The following is a 15,616-nucleotide window of genomic DNA, read 5'->3' on the forward strand; positions in this document are numbered from 1 at the left end:
CCATTGTAAGCCACAGGCCATGATGTCATTAACTACAGTTTCTAGGAAAAGCAGCATATTCCAGGAGGACTGCGCCCGCGGAGAGAAAAACCTTTTGAGAAAGGCCGGCCCACGAAAAACTCTTCCTCCCGCAGACTCAAATGTTTGGCGAACCACATTGCCCAGCGGCCCCCGCGGCCAGGGCCGACGCTCTCACCGTGCATTCTGGGATTGGTAGTTCTCAGGCCCTCGCTGTCGGCCTGCGCTGCCCAGCACCAGGAACTCGCCTTCCCAGCTTGCCGCGCGGCCGGGGGAGCAGCCCGGCGACCAGGAAACGGGAAAGATGGCGACTGCTCGGCGACGTTGAGGCCGCGTTGGGCGGTTCGGACTCAGGAGTGGTGAGTCTCGGGCGATGGAAGCGTTTTCCAGGAGCTTGCAGAGAAGGCGAGAGTGAGGGCACAGCGGTGGCTTCTGTCTCCGGGATAAGGCGGGAAGAACGCCTCAGGGAAGGGGCACGAGCTTGGAAAGCTCTGGCGGGCAGGAGCGAAAGGGCGCGGGCCCCAGCGGGAGTGTTGGTTCCTGGGGGCACAGGGCAGGTCCCTGGACGATGTTCCAGGTCAGACCTTTTCCCACGCGCACAGCACCTGTGATACCCTCAGTCCGACTTTATTCCTTCATGTTTCGAGTAGCCCTTGCTCCAGACAAACTAAAACTCTGGCTTTTCTCCCAGAACCAGTCATGCTTTCCCGCCTCTGCGCCTCCTGTATTATTTCTTTTTCCGGGAATGACTTCTTTCTGGCACCTTCAGTTACACATCTTCAAAGTCTACCTATATTTCAGTGCTCAAGAGCTACTTCCTCTACAGTCTTTCCAAATTCCCTTTTACAAGTGAAAGTAAACTTCTTTGAACTCCTGCAATAATTCATCTGAGCCTGCATTTTGCTATGTGTCTCATAACCCTCTATTGTTTTGTAAGCTTCCTGTGGACAGGATCTTCCTGATTTCCTTTTGTAACTCACACAGCGCCTAGCACGGCGCCTTGCACATAGTGGATGCTTGATAAGTACATAGTTCATTGAATGAAAAAAAGACTCTGCCCCTGCCCTACCAGAACTGAGGAACTCAAAGATGCGGAGGTTTGTGATAAGTGGAACCTATAATAAAAGTTTCCTACGTTTGCTTTCTTCTTATTTGCACTTCCCATTCTCTTCTAAGCTCACTCCACTCAGCCTTCTACTCCCTCCATGCCACTGAAACAGCTCTTGTCAAAGGTCACCAAGCCATTTCTGTTTTTCCAAATGCAAGGGTCACTCCTTTATCTTCTAGTCTTTCTCCACTTGACACAGGTAACCCCTCCCTCCTTGAAACACATTTTTGACTTCTGTGATGCCGTACTTTACTATTTTTTCTTCTTTCTCACTGGCTGTTGTTTCTTTCCAGTTTTTTCCTCTGGCTCCTCCTGTGCCTGACTTCTAAATGTTACAGTGTTCCAGAGGTCAATCCTGGGTCCTCTTCTAATTTCTTCTTTAACTAGAATGCCTACTTAGGTAATATCATTTAGCGTCCCATGTCTTTAAAAGCAATCTGTATATTGATAACTCAAGTTACTGTCTCCAGACTCTCTCTTGAGTTGCAGAATTATATTTTCAACTGCCTTTCTGGAATCTCCACTTGGTTTTCTTATTGACATCTTACACTCAATATGGTCAAAATGAAACTTTTGATTTCTTCTAAGTCTTTTCCTTCCCCAGTCTCCTCTGGTCACTAATGGCACCGTGAACCATTTAACCAGTTGGTCAGACCGTAAATTTAGGAGTTATGTTTGTCTCTCCTCTTTGTTTCCTCCCTTCATCAGTAAGTCCTATCAGCTCTGCCTTCAAAATGTACCCTGAAGCCCTCTACTTCTTTTCATCTCCATTGCCACTTTCCTAGAACAAGCCACTGTCATCTCTTGTGTAGACTACTATAATAGCATTCTCAGTGGTTCTGTGTCCACTGTTGCCTCCCTACCGTATATTTTCTTGAAGTCACCAAAGTAATTCTTTGAAAATGTAAAATAAGACCACATCACTTCCTGTTTAACACCTTTCTAAGGTTCCCACTGCAGTTAGATTAAAATCCAAGTTCCTTTACCCTGGCCTGAAACACACTTCCGTGATCTAACCCCTGCCTACCTCCCTGAACTCATCTCGAATTAGTCTTCCCCCTCGGTCACTGCCACTGAGCCACATGAGTCTATTTGTTTTGGCCATGCTGTGCAGCCTGCGGGATCTTAGTTCCCTGACCAGGGATGAAACCAGCAGTGAAAGCATTGACTCCTAACCACTGGACCGCCAAGGAATTCCTCACACGAGTCTATTTTATTTTTTTTACTTATTTTTTATTTTTATTTTTGGCTGCGGAGGGTCTTCGTTGTGGCATGCAGGATCTTTGTTGCGGCGCGTGGGCTTCTCTCTAGTTGTGGTGCACAGGCTCCAGAGCGCGTGGGCTCTGTAGTTTGCGGCACACACGCTCTCTAGTTGAGGCGTGCGGGCTCAGTAGTTGTGACGTACGGGCTTAGTTGCCCCGCAGCATGTGGGATCTTAGTTCCCCGATCAGGGATCGAACCCTCGTCCCCTGCATTGCAGGGCGGATTCTTTACCACTGGACCACCAGGGAAGTCCCACACGAGTCTTTTTTTTTTTTTTTTTTTTAATTATTTATTTTATTTATTTATGGCTGTGTTGGGTCTTCGTTTCTGTGCGAGGGCTTTCTCTAGTTGTGGCAAGCGGGGGCCGTTCTTCATCGCAATGCGCGGGCCTCTCACTATCATGGCCTCTCTTGTTGCGGAGCACAGGCTCCAGACGCGCAGGCTCAGTAATTGTGGCTCACGGGCCCAGTTGCTCCGCGGCATGTGGGATCCTCCCAGACCAGGGCTCGAACCCGTGTACCCTGCATTGGCAGGCAGATTCTCAACCACTGCGCCACCAGGGAAGCCCCACGAGTCTATTTTTAATTGGCAAACATGCTAAGCTAGTTCTTGCCCCAGTGCCTTACTGTCCCTTCTGCCCAATAAATTCTTTTCCCTGATTTTTGCAGACTCTATTCCCATCATTCAAGTCTCAGCTTACATGTCATCTAAAAAATTCTTTCCAGAGCCTTCTATCTCTTGTTCATACTGCTCCCCATCACGTCACCCTGTTTTACTCTCTTCATTAGCACTCATTTCTGTTTGAAATTCTCTTATCTTTCTGCCTAACTGTTGTCTGCTTCACTGGAGTTTAAGCATCATGAGATCAGAGACTTTGTTTTGTTTACTGCTGTATCTCTAGTACTTAGAATAGTTTCTGGCACCTACCAGGTACACAGTGAATATTTGTTGAAAGAATGCTGATGTCCAGGATGCTTTATAGAGAAGATGGCCTTTCCTCTGGATTGTTTTCTTTTTTTCTTTAATAGAAGAGGGCTATTTTATTTTATTTATTTATTTTTATTTTTGGCTGCATTGGGTCTTCGTTGCTGTGCGCGGGCTTCTCGTTGCGGTGAAGCATGGGCTAGAGCACGGGCTCTAGGCTCATGGGCTTCAGTAGCTGTGGCTTGCGGTCTCTAGAGCGCAGGCTCAGTAGTTGTGGCGCATGGGCTTAGTTGCTCTGCGGCATGTGGGATCTTCCCAGACCAGGAATTGAACCCGTATCCCCTGCATTGGCAGGCAGATTCTTAACCGCTGTGCCACCAGGGAAGTCCCTGGATTGTTTTCTTAGGGCTATAAGTGGACGAGACATAAGTATAATTTCCATGTGGTATGCATGACGTACTGGCAATTTTGAGGTAAAATGGGTTGTCTCCACCTTTTGAAAGTGCTACTTGTTCATTTTTTTCTCTTCTTTACATACTCTCCCTTCTTAAAAATATATGGCAGGAATTACATGGGAAAGGGGGATCGTAAGCTAAAGCTTAGGGAACTGTTATTTCATTGGAACCATTTGGGGTTAAAGTAAGTTCTGAAAAATATATCCTGAGGCTTAGGGATGGTGGTGGTGATGATGGTGGAATAGAGGCAGATTCAGACTTGCTGTCTGAATTTAGCACCTGGCTGAAGTAGATTTTGTAGTCTGAAGGACAGTTGACAGTGTGGCATGGTGTTCAATGTCCCCTAGGCAGTATGGGGACAGAAGAAATTCCTGCTCAAACTTTTCATGGGACTGGATCATAATCAAGGCTGTGAAAATCTGAGTAGGGAACATGAGTCAGAACATCTGTGATCTCTAGTTTCTGGTTAACTTCTTCCTCCCTCTTTCCCTCCTTCCCTCTCTCCATTCCTCCCTCCCTTATTTTAAATTCTAAAATAATTGTAGATTCTCAGGAAGTTGTAAAACCAAAGTGTATGGAGTCCTATGTACCCTTCACAAGTTTTTGCCATTGCATAACTAGAAATACATTTCTTTTAATCTGAGTAAAAGTGAGTTTCTCTGTTTGAATTTAGGTTTCCTTGAGGTGCTGATCATAATCCCAAATCTCTAAGTTAAACTCCTTTTTTCTCTTTTGAGCTTTCTTTATGAGCTCAAGAGAACTTATCTCCCTTAGATGTATATACGTTGACTGATCCTGGTGGGCTGGCAGACACAGTAGACTCCTAAGATAAGCAAAACAAGATGTTTCTAGAGATAGCTAGTATACTATTCATTAACTAACATTTCTTTTAATACTCTTGCAGTCTAATTGTAAAAATAAGCTATATTCATTGTGAACTTTTGGAAATGAATATATACAAAAAGGAATCCCAGAGAAATAACATAGCATTAATGAATAAGAATGGGCCTCTGGAGCCAGACTGCCTAAAACTCTGACACTTAACACCCGTGTGTCCTTAGGCAAGTTACTTTATATATCTGAGCTTCAGTTTCTTCATCCATAAAGCACGCATACCAATATATCTACCTCAGAGGGTTGTTTTGAGATTAAGTAAATTATTTGTAAAAAGTTTAGAGTGGTACCTAGTACATAATAAATACTCCTCTTACCCATGACAGATGGCAGGAGAGCTGGCTGATAAGAAGGACCGTGAGGCATCACCTTCCAAGGAGGAAAGGAAGCGATCTCGGACTCCTGACAGAGAACGGGATAGAGACCGAGACCGGAAGTCTTCCCCATCTAAAGATAGGAAACGGCATCGTTCAAGGGAAAGGCGTCGAGGAGGCAGCCGTTCTCGTTCCCGTTCCCGTTCCAAGTCTACAGAAAGGTAAAGTAATTTTCTGTTTGTTACATGGAAAGGGAGTGTACATTTCAGTACATGTCAAACTCCTTTATTCTTGGTTCCTCTGATGCCGCCATATTAGGGCATTAGTCTTTCATACATTTCTCTACACCTAGTGACCCAGTAGTTCTTAAAGGTTAAGAGGGAACTTGTAAGATGAAGGTCCAGATGATCGAGGAAGATAATTCATCTGTTCACATAATCCATGGCCTATCATTGCCACTGATACTTAGCAGTACAGCTCTGAGCTCTAAGACCTTCTTAGAACTCCCTCATAACTTCTTGGGAAACACATTTTCCAATTTGTAAAATATTACTTTGGGGAGAAAAGAGCATGGGAACCTTCTTAGGGCCGCAGTGAAGCAGTATACTCAGGAAGTATCATGTAATTTCTTAAATGTGCTGTCTTCAGAGAACGCCGGCACAAAGAACGAGAGCGAGATAAGGAGCGGGATCGGAATAAGAAGGACCGAGATCGGGATAAGGATGGGCACAGACGGGACCGCAAGCGATCCAGGTACCTGGGGGAGTAGGAGTGGGCTTTAGGGCACCGCTCTGCTCGCTTCTCGTCTGCATCTCAGCTGGCTCAGCTTCGGGGGAAAGTAAATTTTCCATAGCGAATCCTATTGGCAGCTATTGTAGAGCTGTCTTTTTTAGAAGGCACACACCTTCTTTGGAAAGTATAACCAGTTAGTGAAGTCACCACTTCTTGAGGGTCAGCTTGTTCTTAGAATTTAGAAATTAGTTTGAAAAGGTTACCAGCCAACAAAACAGCTCCATCGGACCATTCAGTTTTCTACCCAGAATGTACAACATATATTTGTTGGGATAGCTTAATGCACCAGTATCTTGATCTCTTTGTTCTGGAAACTTTCTTTTTATTTATTTATTTATTTATTTATTTATATTTTGGCTGCGTTGGGTCTTCGTTGCTGTGCGTGGGCTTTCTCTAGTTGCGGCGAGCGGGGGCTACTCTTTGTTGTGGTGCGCCGGCTTCTCATTGCGGTGGCGTCTCTTGTTGCGGAGCACGGGCTCTAGGCGTGTGGGCTTCAGTAGTTGTGGCACACGGGCTCAGTAGCTATGGCTCGCGGGCTCTAGAATGCAGGCTCAGTAGTTGTGGCGCATGAGCTTAGTTGCTCCGCGGCATGTGGGATCTTCCTGGACCAGGGCTCGAACCCGTGTCCCCTGCATTGGCAGGCGGATTTTTAACCACTGCACCACCAGGGAAGCCCTGGAGACTTTCTATACAAAGTTTTTATTAGGCCCTGAATCTGTAGGTTAGAATTCAGGGCAAAGAATAGAATTCTTGTAACAAACGCAGTGGGGTTATTTGAGATCTCTTGCATATTAAGCTTATAGCAGGTGTGGGGAAAAGATTGCTGGGGCTGGTAGGAAGGAGAGATGAGGAAAGGACATATATAGCAGTATCTGGGAAGGGTGTATGTGGGTGGCCATGTCGGCTAAATTTATTGTGTATTTTAAAGTAATGCAGGATTTTTTTTTCTTCTGACATGCATATGCTGTTTGGAGGAAATATTTTTTTAATCAAAATATAGTTGATTTACAATATTGTATTAGTTTCAAGTATATAACAAAGTGATTCAGTTTCGTATACACAACACACACACACACACACACACACGTATATTTTCTGGTTCTTTTCCATTATAGGTTATTACAAGATATTGAATATAGTTCCCTGTGCTATACAGTAAATTCTTTTTTTTAAGAATTTTTTTAATTGTACGTTTTTTATTTTTAAAAAAGTTTTATTTATTTATTTTTGCCTGCGTTGGGTCTTCGTTGTGGCGCAGGCTTTCTCTAATTGCGGCGAGCGGGGGCTACTCTTTGTTGTGGTACGCAGGCTTCTCATTGCCGTGGCTTCTCTTGTTGCGGAGCACGGGCTCTAGGCGCAGGGGCTTCAGTAATTGTGGCACGCAGGCTCAGTAGTTGTGGCTTGCGGGTTCTAGAGCGCAGGCTCAGTAGTTGTGGTGCACGGGCTTAGTTGCTCCGCGGCATGTGGGATCTTCCCAGATCAGAGCTCGAACCCATGTCCCCTGCATTGGCAGGCAGATTCCCAACCACTGCGCCACCAGGGAAGTCCCTACAGTAAATTGTTGTTTTTTATTTTATATATAGTCGTGTGTATCTGCTAATCCCATACTCCTAATTTAGTCTAATTTAGCCTTCCCCGCCCCCCTTCCCCTTTGGTAACCGTAAGTTTGTTTTCTGTGTCTGTGAGTTTGTTTCTGTTTTGTAAATAATTCATTTGTATTATTTTTTAGATTCCACGTATAAGTGATACCATATATTTGTCTTTCTCTGTCTGACTTCACTCAGTGTGATAATCTCTAGGTCCATCCATGTTGCTGCAAATGGTAATATTTCCTTCTTTTTTTATGGCTGAGTAATATTCGGAGGAAATATTTTTGATATCAGTAGTGAAGATCCACTTCCCAGAAGAGAATAGTCTCAGAAAAGGAGATTCAGGTAGAATGGGGCCAAGACAGGGCCATCGTTAGGTTTCAGAGCAGGCAGAGTGACCAGGCCTGCAAAAGGAGCTTCAGGACATGTTGGAGGACTGTGGGCCAGTCTTGCTGAGTGGTGGGAAAACTTCCATCCTCTTTTGGCGAGCTCAGTCTGAACCTCATCCAGGGGCTAGGCTAAGAGTGATATGGACTTTTCCTGTTCCTTTGCCTTAAAGTTTGTCTCCTGGCCGAGGAAAAGATTTTAAATCTCGGAAAGACAGAGACTCTAGGAAGGATGAAGAGGATGAACATGGTGATAAGAAGCCTAAGGTAAAAAGAGGAAGGATTTTTTTCCTCATCTTCCTCTTCAGTTCAAGCCCAACTTTGTTCTTCACAGGGAGAGAGCGTCTATGGACTGAAGTCCTGTGTTTTATCTTCAGGCCCAGCCATTATCCCTGGAGGAACTTCTGGCCAAGAAAAAGGCTGAGGAAGAAGCTGAGGCTAAGGTAAGAGCTTGAAGGTCTGTATTAGTTGGCTAGGGCTGCCATGACAGAACACACGGACTGAGTGGCTTAAACAACAGAAATTTATTTTCTCACAGTTCTGGAGGCTAGAAGTCTGAGATCAGATGGGGTTGTTTCTTCTGAGGCTTCTCTCCTTGACTTGTAGATGGATGTCTTTTCCATATTCACATGCTCTTCCCTCTGTGTGTGTATGCTCCTGGTATCTCTGTGTGTCCAAATTTTCTCTTTTTATAAGGACACAGTCAGATTGGTTTAGGGCCCAACCTTGGAGCCTCAGGTGACCTTACTCACCTCTTTAAAGGCTCTGTCTCCAAATACAGTCACATTCTGAGGTACTGGAGGGTAGGGCTTCAACATGTGAATTTTGAGGGAGACACAGTTTAGCCCGTAACAGGGTCCTTGGCCTATTTATGTTTTCCTTTAACATGTGTAATGCCTGAGCAGATATTTTTGGGCCCCCTGCCATCTTGCCGTCAGTGATGTGATTATACCCTGTTCCCAGATCCTTTGTTTACAGTTGTAATCTGTTTTGTAGCCCAAGTTCCTCTCCAAAGCAGAACGAGAGGCTGAAGCCCTAAAGCGACGGCAGCAGGAGGTGGAGGAGCGGCAGAGGTTGCTTGAAGAAGAGAGGAAGAAAAGGAAACAGTTCCAAGACATGGGCAGGAAAATGTTGGGTTCGTTTTCTTACCCTGTAGCCCTTAGACGGGGTAGGGAAGGGTGGGATGGGATTGTGGTGTAACTCAGGAGAGCTAGAAACCTATTTGCTCTGAGTTTGGAAGAAGGAAGGATGGGGCAAGTTTCTGAGAAAAATATCTTTCTGTTAGGTCTCCATTTCCCTTGTATCATAAATCTCCCCCCTTTTTTTACTCATTTGGTGTCTGTTGTCTGGATCTCCTCCATGCCCTCTTTTTTCTTCCACTGAGTTCTTCTGCAGCTTTGCTTTCTTTGGTCTGCAGAAGACCCTCAGGAACGGGAACGTCGGGAACGCAGGGAGAGGATGGAGCGGGAGACCAACGGAAATGAGGATGAGGAAGGGCGGCAGAAGATCCGGGAGGAGAAGGATAAGAGCAAGGAACTGCATGCCATTAAGGTGCAGGCCTCAGCTCTGTCTTCATGGCCCCACGCTCCTCACACACTAAGGAGGTTTGGTTGTTTGGCCATTCTGATCTCTGTATATGAGATTTGGGCCTCCTGTTTGATGGGCTTTGTGTTCTGTACCCGGGCAGGAACGTTACCTGGGTGGCATCAAGAAGCGGCGCCGGACAAGGCATCTCAATGACCGCAAGTTTGTCTTTGAGTGGGATGCATCTGAGGACACTTCCATTGACTACAACCCCCTGTGAGTGTCTTCAGGCCTCAGTGCTAGGTCTTTTAAACTAGGCAGTTGCTAGAGAGAACCAGTGACTACAGAGATAGAAGTAAGATAGGCTGGGATGAGGAGATGGGTAAAATAGTAGTTAGCCAGCCCTCTGGGCGATGAAAGACCCTGGCTGGAAGGGGAACTGGTACACGTTGGTAGTCTGCACCTCCATCCTTGTGCTTAGCAGCTCCTTCTCTTTTCCTCTTCCTCTGTCTCAATCCCAGGTACAAAGAACGGCACCAGGTGCAGTTGTTGGGGCGAGGCTTCATTGCAGGCATTGACCTAAAGCAGCAGAAGCGAGAGCAGTCACGTTTCTATGGAGACCTAATGGAGAAGAGGCGGACGCTGGAAGAAAAGGAGCAGGAGGAGTGAGTGGTCAGGGCTACGGGTGGTTGGGCAGAGCTGAGTCTACAGGAAGGAGATGGAGGATACGAACCCCCTTCATTCCCCATGTCCTGCTCCAGGGCAAGACTCCGCAAACTTCGTAAGAAGGAAGCCAAGCAGCGCTGGGATGATCGGCATTGGTCCCAGAAGAAGTTGGATGAGATGACAGACAGGGACTGGAGGATCTTCCGTGAGGACTACAGCATCACCACCAAAGGTGGCAAGATCCCCAATCCCATCCGATCCTGGAAAGACTCTTCTCTGCCTCCACACATCTTGGAGGTCATCGATAAGTGTGGCTACAAGGTATGAAGGAGCAGATGGGCCCAGAAGGCCTAACGTGTTCCCAGATTCTAGGGGTACAGATTTAATTTGAGAACAGAGAACTTTGTTCCTAGACTGTTTGGTGCCTTCTCTGCCAGTGGGCACCAAGGTGACGTCTCTCAGTTTCTGGTGGAAGTATTGTTTGTTGATTGTGTTTCTTCTCGGGTCCCATTCCTGTTCACTGTGCTTGGTGTCCTCCCATTGTGCTGGCATATGTGCCCACTCTGTCAGCAGCAGCCCAGGTAGTATAATTTTGCCTGTACACGTTACTGTCTCTGGGTCACTACAGGAGCCGACACCTATCCAGCGTCAGGCAATTCCCATTGGGCTACAGAATCGTGACATCATTGGAGTGGCTGAGACTGGCAGCGGCAAGACAGCAGCCTTCCTCATCCCGTTGCTGGTCTGGATTACCACTCTCCCCAAAATTGACAGGTGACATCAGCTGACACCAGTTGGAGTGGGTTTGACTGAGCAGGAGATGTGAAAATGGCAAATGAGCATTTGGGTTTCTTTTTAAGTCTATAATCAGAAGCCTTTAGTCTGGGTCAGATATTAGGGAATAATTGGATCATGATATCAAAGAAGTGTATGATTTTATTGCTGGCAAGGACCACTCCCTGGAGAGCTTGGCTATCCCGGAGTCTGATTTTTAAGAGCGATTGTTACATTCTTTTCCCACCACCCTCCTCATTCCCTTTAGTTGCCCTTAAGAGTGACTTTGTCTTGCTCCTGTTTGTGGTTGGATGAGAACCAAAGCTCATGAAACTGTGGGATGCCCCATTTACCACAGGATCGAAGAGTCAGACCAGGGCCCTTATGCCATCATCCTGGCCCCCACTCGTGAGCTGGCTCAGCAGATTGAGGAAGAGACCATCAAGTTTGGGAAGCCGCTAGGCATCCGCACTGTGGCTGTCATCGGCGGCATCTCCAGAGAAGACCAGGGCTTCAGGCTGCGCATGGGTTGTGAGGTTTGTTCACCGAGCCAGCAGCCAGCCCGCCATTTGGGAGGGCTCTCTGGGGACTCTGTTTTTAGTTTCTGCCGTAGATGTACAGTAAATGAAGAAAGGGGCTGGTTTGTGTATATGTGCTGTCATTTATGGAGGACTCATGCACCAGGGATTGTACTCTGTATATCATTAATTCTCACAACCACCTTAAAGAGAATAGATAACGGTATTTCCATTTTACAGGTGAAGCTGAGGATCAGGTTAATAACTTGCCCAAAGTCACAGCTGGTGATGGGCAGAGCTGAGACTCATATGTGAAGGCTGTGCTCTTAATCGCTCTGGAAGACCATGTCGTTGATTTTGTGTTGCCTTCTTCTTAGGGTAGGGGAGGAGAGCTTTTTACAAGAAGTCTGCTGTAGGAATCGAGTCTTCTGCAGGCTTCTTAGTGTAATCCCTTTATCCAACCCCCTCCATAGTATCGCTTAGTCTCTCTTCTGTGTAAGAAAGTTCTGTTGATGTTGCCTCTTCTGTCTAATCCCTGGACCTTACTCAGAGACCCCATTCATTCCTGAAAAAAATCCAGGGTAGCAACAAGTGATTTCATGCCACTTCTCAGGAACTTTCACTACCAAACATAACTGGAGGTTGGGGTCATAGTTCCTTAGCATTGGGGATCTGTTGCCCAAGTGGGTGGATAGTTCACAGAAGAGAGAAGAAAGGGGTACCTGCTGGGGCCACACATGATTCCACTGTACCCCCCAGATAGTGATTGCTACTCCAGGACGTCTGATTGATGTGCTGGAGAACCGCTACCTGGTGCTGAGCCGCTGTACCTATGTGGTTCTGGATGAGGCAGACAGGATGATTGATATGGGCTTTGAGCCAGACGTCCAGAAGATCCTGGAGCACATGCCTGTCAGCAACCAGAAGCCGGACACAGATGAGGCTGAGGACCCTGAGAAGATGTTGGCCAACTTCGAGTCAGGAAAACATAAGTACCGCCAAGTAAGGCTGCTTCCCTAGGCTGGGAAAAGTTGGGCAAGTTGCCAAACCTGCTCCAGGGCCCTTCTTGCCCTAGGCAAGTGCATGTTTCGAGAATGGTGAGGCGTGGCTCACCATGTCCTAGCAGTGTAGCCTCTTAGCCCTGGAAAAATGGTTCCAAAGAGTCATGCTACTGCCCGCCACACGTGCTGGCAAATGCTCTCAGCCCTTCCTGTTATCATAAGATGTAAAGTACTCTGCTGAACAGGCACTGAGGAAAGAAGTGGGAAGGCAAAGGACAGTTTTCTGTCTGTCAGGCACTACTTCTGTCAAAACTCACACCATGGCTCATTTTCTGTTCTGCAGCTTGGGCTGCGCTGCCTGTGCTGATGGTGGGATGTGTGATGTGTCTGCCTGGGCCCAGGGCTGAACCTCTTGTTTTCATAGACAGTTATGTTCACGGCCACCATGCCCCCAGCGGTGGAGCGTCTGGCCCGGAGCTACCTTCGGCGACCTGCTGTGGTGTACATTGGCTCTGCCGGCAAGCCCCACGAACGTGTGGAACAGAAGGTCTTCCTCATGTCAGAGTCTGAAAAGAGGTATGGGGGCAGCTGAGCCAAGGGAAGCAGAATGGAGAAGAGGCTTCTTTTAGTGCGAGTGGTGGCTGGAGGGCGACTGTTCTGCCATGTCGGAGAGCTGGGCATTGGAGATGCTGGAATTAGTGTTTGTAGATCAGCGTTGGGCATTTCACTTGGAGTGGAGGGTAGTATGCATCTCATTTTTCTCTTCCTCTTCTCTCCAGGAAAAAGCTGCTGGCAATCTTGGAGCAAGGCTTTGATCCACCCATCATCATTTTTGTCAACCAGAAGAAGGGCTGTGATGTTTTGGCCAAATCCCTGGAGAAGATGGGGGTGTGTCTGGGAGGGGAGAGCAATGCCTGGTCTCTTTGGTGCTGCTTTCTGAAACTAGACGGGCCCCCTAGGCTTCTGCTTTCAGTGCTTACCTATTCTTGAACCTCTCCAGTATTTAACAAGCCAGGGTCAGAGGGAAAAGGGTGGTTGATGGGGATAAAGAGGACTTGGTCAATTGCTATGACTCCCTGTCCATTCCAGCAGTGCCAGCCACAGCTGCCTTGGGTCTTCCTCCAAGTGTGCTGGGGCCAGGGAGAGGTTATGAGACACATCCTGGCAGGATCTGAGGATATGGAGTAGAGTGGGTCGAAGTGTTCGTGTTTATATATGTTTGGGAGGGAGGATGGTGTAGTCAGGAGGGAGATGTTAGTGATCAGTGTCCTTTACTCCTGATACTGGTGTTGGAGGGGAAGGGTGTGTCCTCTCCACTCAGGCTTAAACTTCCTAAATTTCTTGGTCCCTGCTTTCCACCCTCATCTCTTACCCTCATTCTCTGTTTCACTACTTCTCATCTGTCTGGCTCCACATCTCACCCCTGATTGCTTTACCTTTGACCTTGCCCTGTCTGTGTGTCTCCCCCCCACCCCCCATCTCTCCTATCCCTTTCTTCAGCTCATCTGTTCTCTCCTTACTTCAGTTGCCCTTGTTCTCTTTTCTGCCTCCTTCCCCTTTCCATCTCCCCTGCTGCTCTCTGCAACCCTCCCTCCTCCCGGTCCACTCCCTCCTAACTTCCGTCTTTCCATGATCTCATTGCTCTTTCTTCACCTCACCATTCTTCCAACAGTACAACGCTTGTACGCTGCATGGTGGAAAAGGCCAGGAGCAGCGAGAGTTTGCACTATCCAACCTCAAGGCGGGGGCCAAGGATATTTTGGTGGCTACAGATGTGGCGGGTCGTGGTATCGACATCCAAGATGTGTCTATGGTTGTCAACTATGATATGGCCAAAAACATTGAAGGTAAGTGCAGGGGAAAGCAGCTTCAATCCAGGTAAAGGGAGATTCCTTGCCCGTTTCTCCTTGAGTAGCTCCACTGAGGAGGCTATTGCTGCCAACTCTCACAGCTCTGAGCCTAGGGTTGCTTGTCCCAGTGAGAAGAGCTCCTGCCCTGTATCTCTCTTGGGTGTGTTGTCCCAGCTCCTGGGACTGCGCTCTGTCTTCTGGGTACGGAGAAGAACGGAGCTGGGCCACTCAGTCTTAATGTGGTAGGATGACCACCAACAGCAGTGCTAGCGGGGAGAGCACCGTGGGCACTGCAGATTCAGGCAGCACGAGCTGTGTTTACTGCCCTCAGAAGTGTGGTGGGGAGGATGAAGCCTTTAGAAGTGGAGGCTTCAGACACTGCTCACCAGGGCATCTGGCCTGGCGCCCTGAGTGACATTCCTTCCCCTCCCCAGATTATATCCACCGCATTGGCCGCACGGGACGAGCAGGCAAGAGTGGTGTGGCCATCACCTTCCTCACCAAAGAGGACTCTGCCGTGTTCTATGAGCTGAAGCAAGCCATCCTGGAGAGCCCGGTGTCCTCCTGCCCCCCAGAGCTAGCCAACCACCCCGATGCCCAGCACAAGCCAGGCACCATCCTCACCAAGAAGCGCCGGGAAGAGACCATCTTTGCCTGACACAGCGCTCTCCCCACGGTTCAAGGCCATGCCCTGGAGCCTGTTCTTCGGGACCCTCACATCTCTTCCCAGGTCCTCACTCTTATGGGGGCTTAGGAAACAATCATACTCCCTGGCCCAGACCCTCAGGTCTGAAGGCCTGAGTGTGGGGCTGTAAGAGGAGAGGAAGCTAGGAGGCAAGGAGAACAAATTACCCTAGGTTTTGGCCCAGCCCTGCCCCTCTGGCGGGCTTTGGGATTGCGTTGGGCCATCAGCTTTTGCCAGGTATGGGGGCAGCCAATTGGCACTGCCTCCTAGACTGAACAAAACCTGGCTGCTGGGCTGGGCCTTCTTCGGCACAGACGTGACTGCGTAAGCTGCAGCACCATCATTGCCCTAGATGACCCAGGGGATCTGGCACTGAGGAGTATGGATCTTGGACTCTTATTGTCATTTTGACAGCTGTTTGCCCTTTTGGATTATAAAACAAGTGGAGAGCCTTGTTTAGAGTTGTGCACGGCCCCTGTGCCAAGGGGTACTGTGCACTCTAGGCATCCCTCACCCGGGGAATTTTTTAGCAGGTGTGGGGACGGGGAGCTGGCTGAGTCCTTCTTGAAGTCAGAGTGAACTTTCTGTTTTCTATTCTCTGAGAAGATGAGTTTGTATGTTCTGAGAATAAATACGCGAATATTAAGGCTGTGTCTTAGTTCTAGCTAAACTCATCTCCCAGGTCTTCCCTGGTACCACAGAAGACCAGGAGGACAGCACTGGGCACAGTGGATTCACTTGGGAGATGAAAGAAAATCAACATCCAAAAAAGAGCCTAGAGTCTGAGCTGATAGTTTAAGTCTATAGGAGGTGCCTGAGGGGAGATGGAAAAGGCACTGACAGCAGGACCGTGAT

The 15,616-nt window shown here is 47.9% G+C and overlaps 1 protein-coding gene across 1 annotated transcript; it reads left to right on the top strand.

The window, feature by feature from the left end:
- Positions 1-288: 288 nt before the first annotated feature.
- Positions 289-15,407, top strand: DDX23 (DEAD-box helicase 23). Its single transcript, XM_061205000.1, has 17 exons — positions 289-377; positions 4,989-5,197; positions 5,625-5,729; positions 7,917-8,010; positions 8,121-8,186; positions 8,740-8,878; positions 9,161-9,294; positions 9,431-9,543; positions 9,789-9,932; positions 10,029-10,254; positions 10,562-10,707; positions 11,066-11,243; positions 11,985-12,227; positions 12,651-12,802; positions 13,006-13,114; positions 13,899-14,073; positions 14,511-15,407. The coding sequence occupies exons 2-17, from the start codon at positions 4,989-4,991 to the stop codon at positions 14,732-14,734; spliced, it is 2,457 nt and encodes an 818-aa protein (XP_061060983.1). The 5' UTR covers positions 289-377; the 3' UTR covers positions 14,735-15,407.
- The last annotated feature ends 209 nt before the right edge of the window (positions 15,408-15,616 follow it).

Source organism: Eubalaena glacialis, chromosome 11 (genome assembly GCF_028564815.1).
Source record: "Eubalaena glacialis isolate mEubGla1 chromosome 11, mEubGla1.1.hap2.+ XY, whole genome shotgun sequence".
NCBI classification, from domain to species: Eukaryota; Metazoa; Chordata; class Mammalia; order Artiodactyla; family Balaenidae; genus Eubalaena; species Eubalaena glacialis.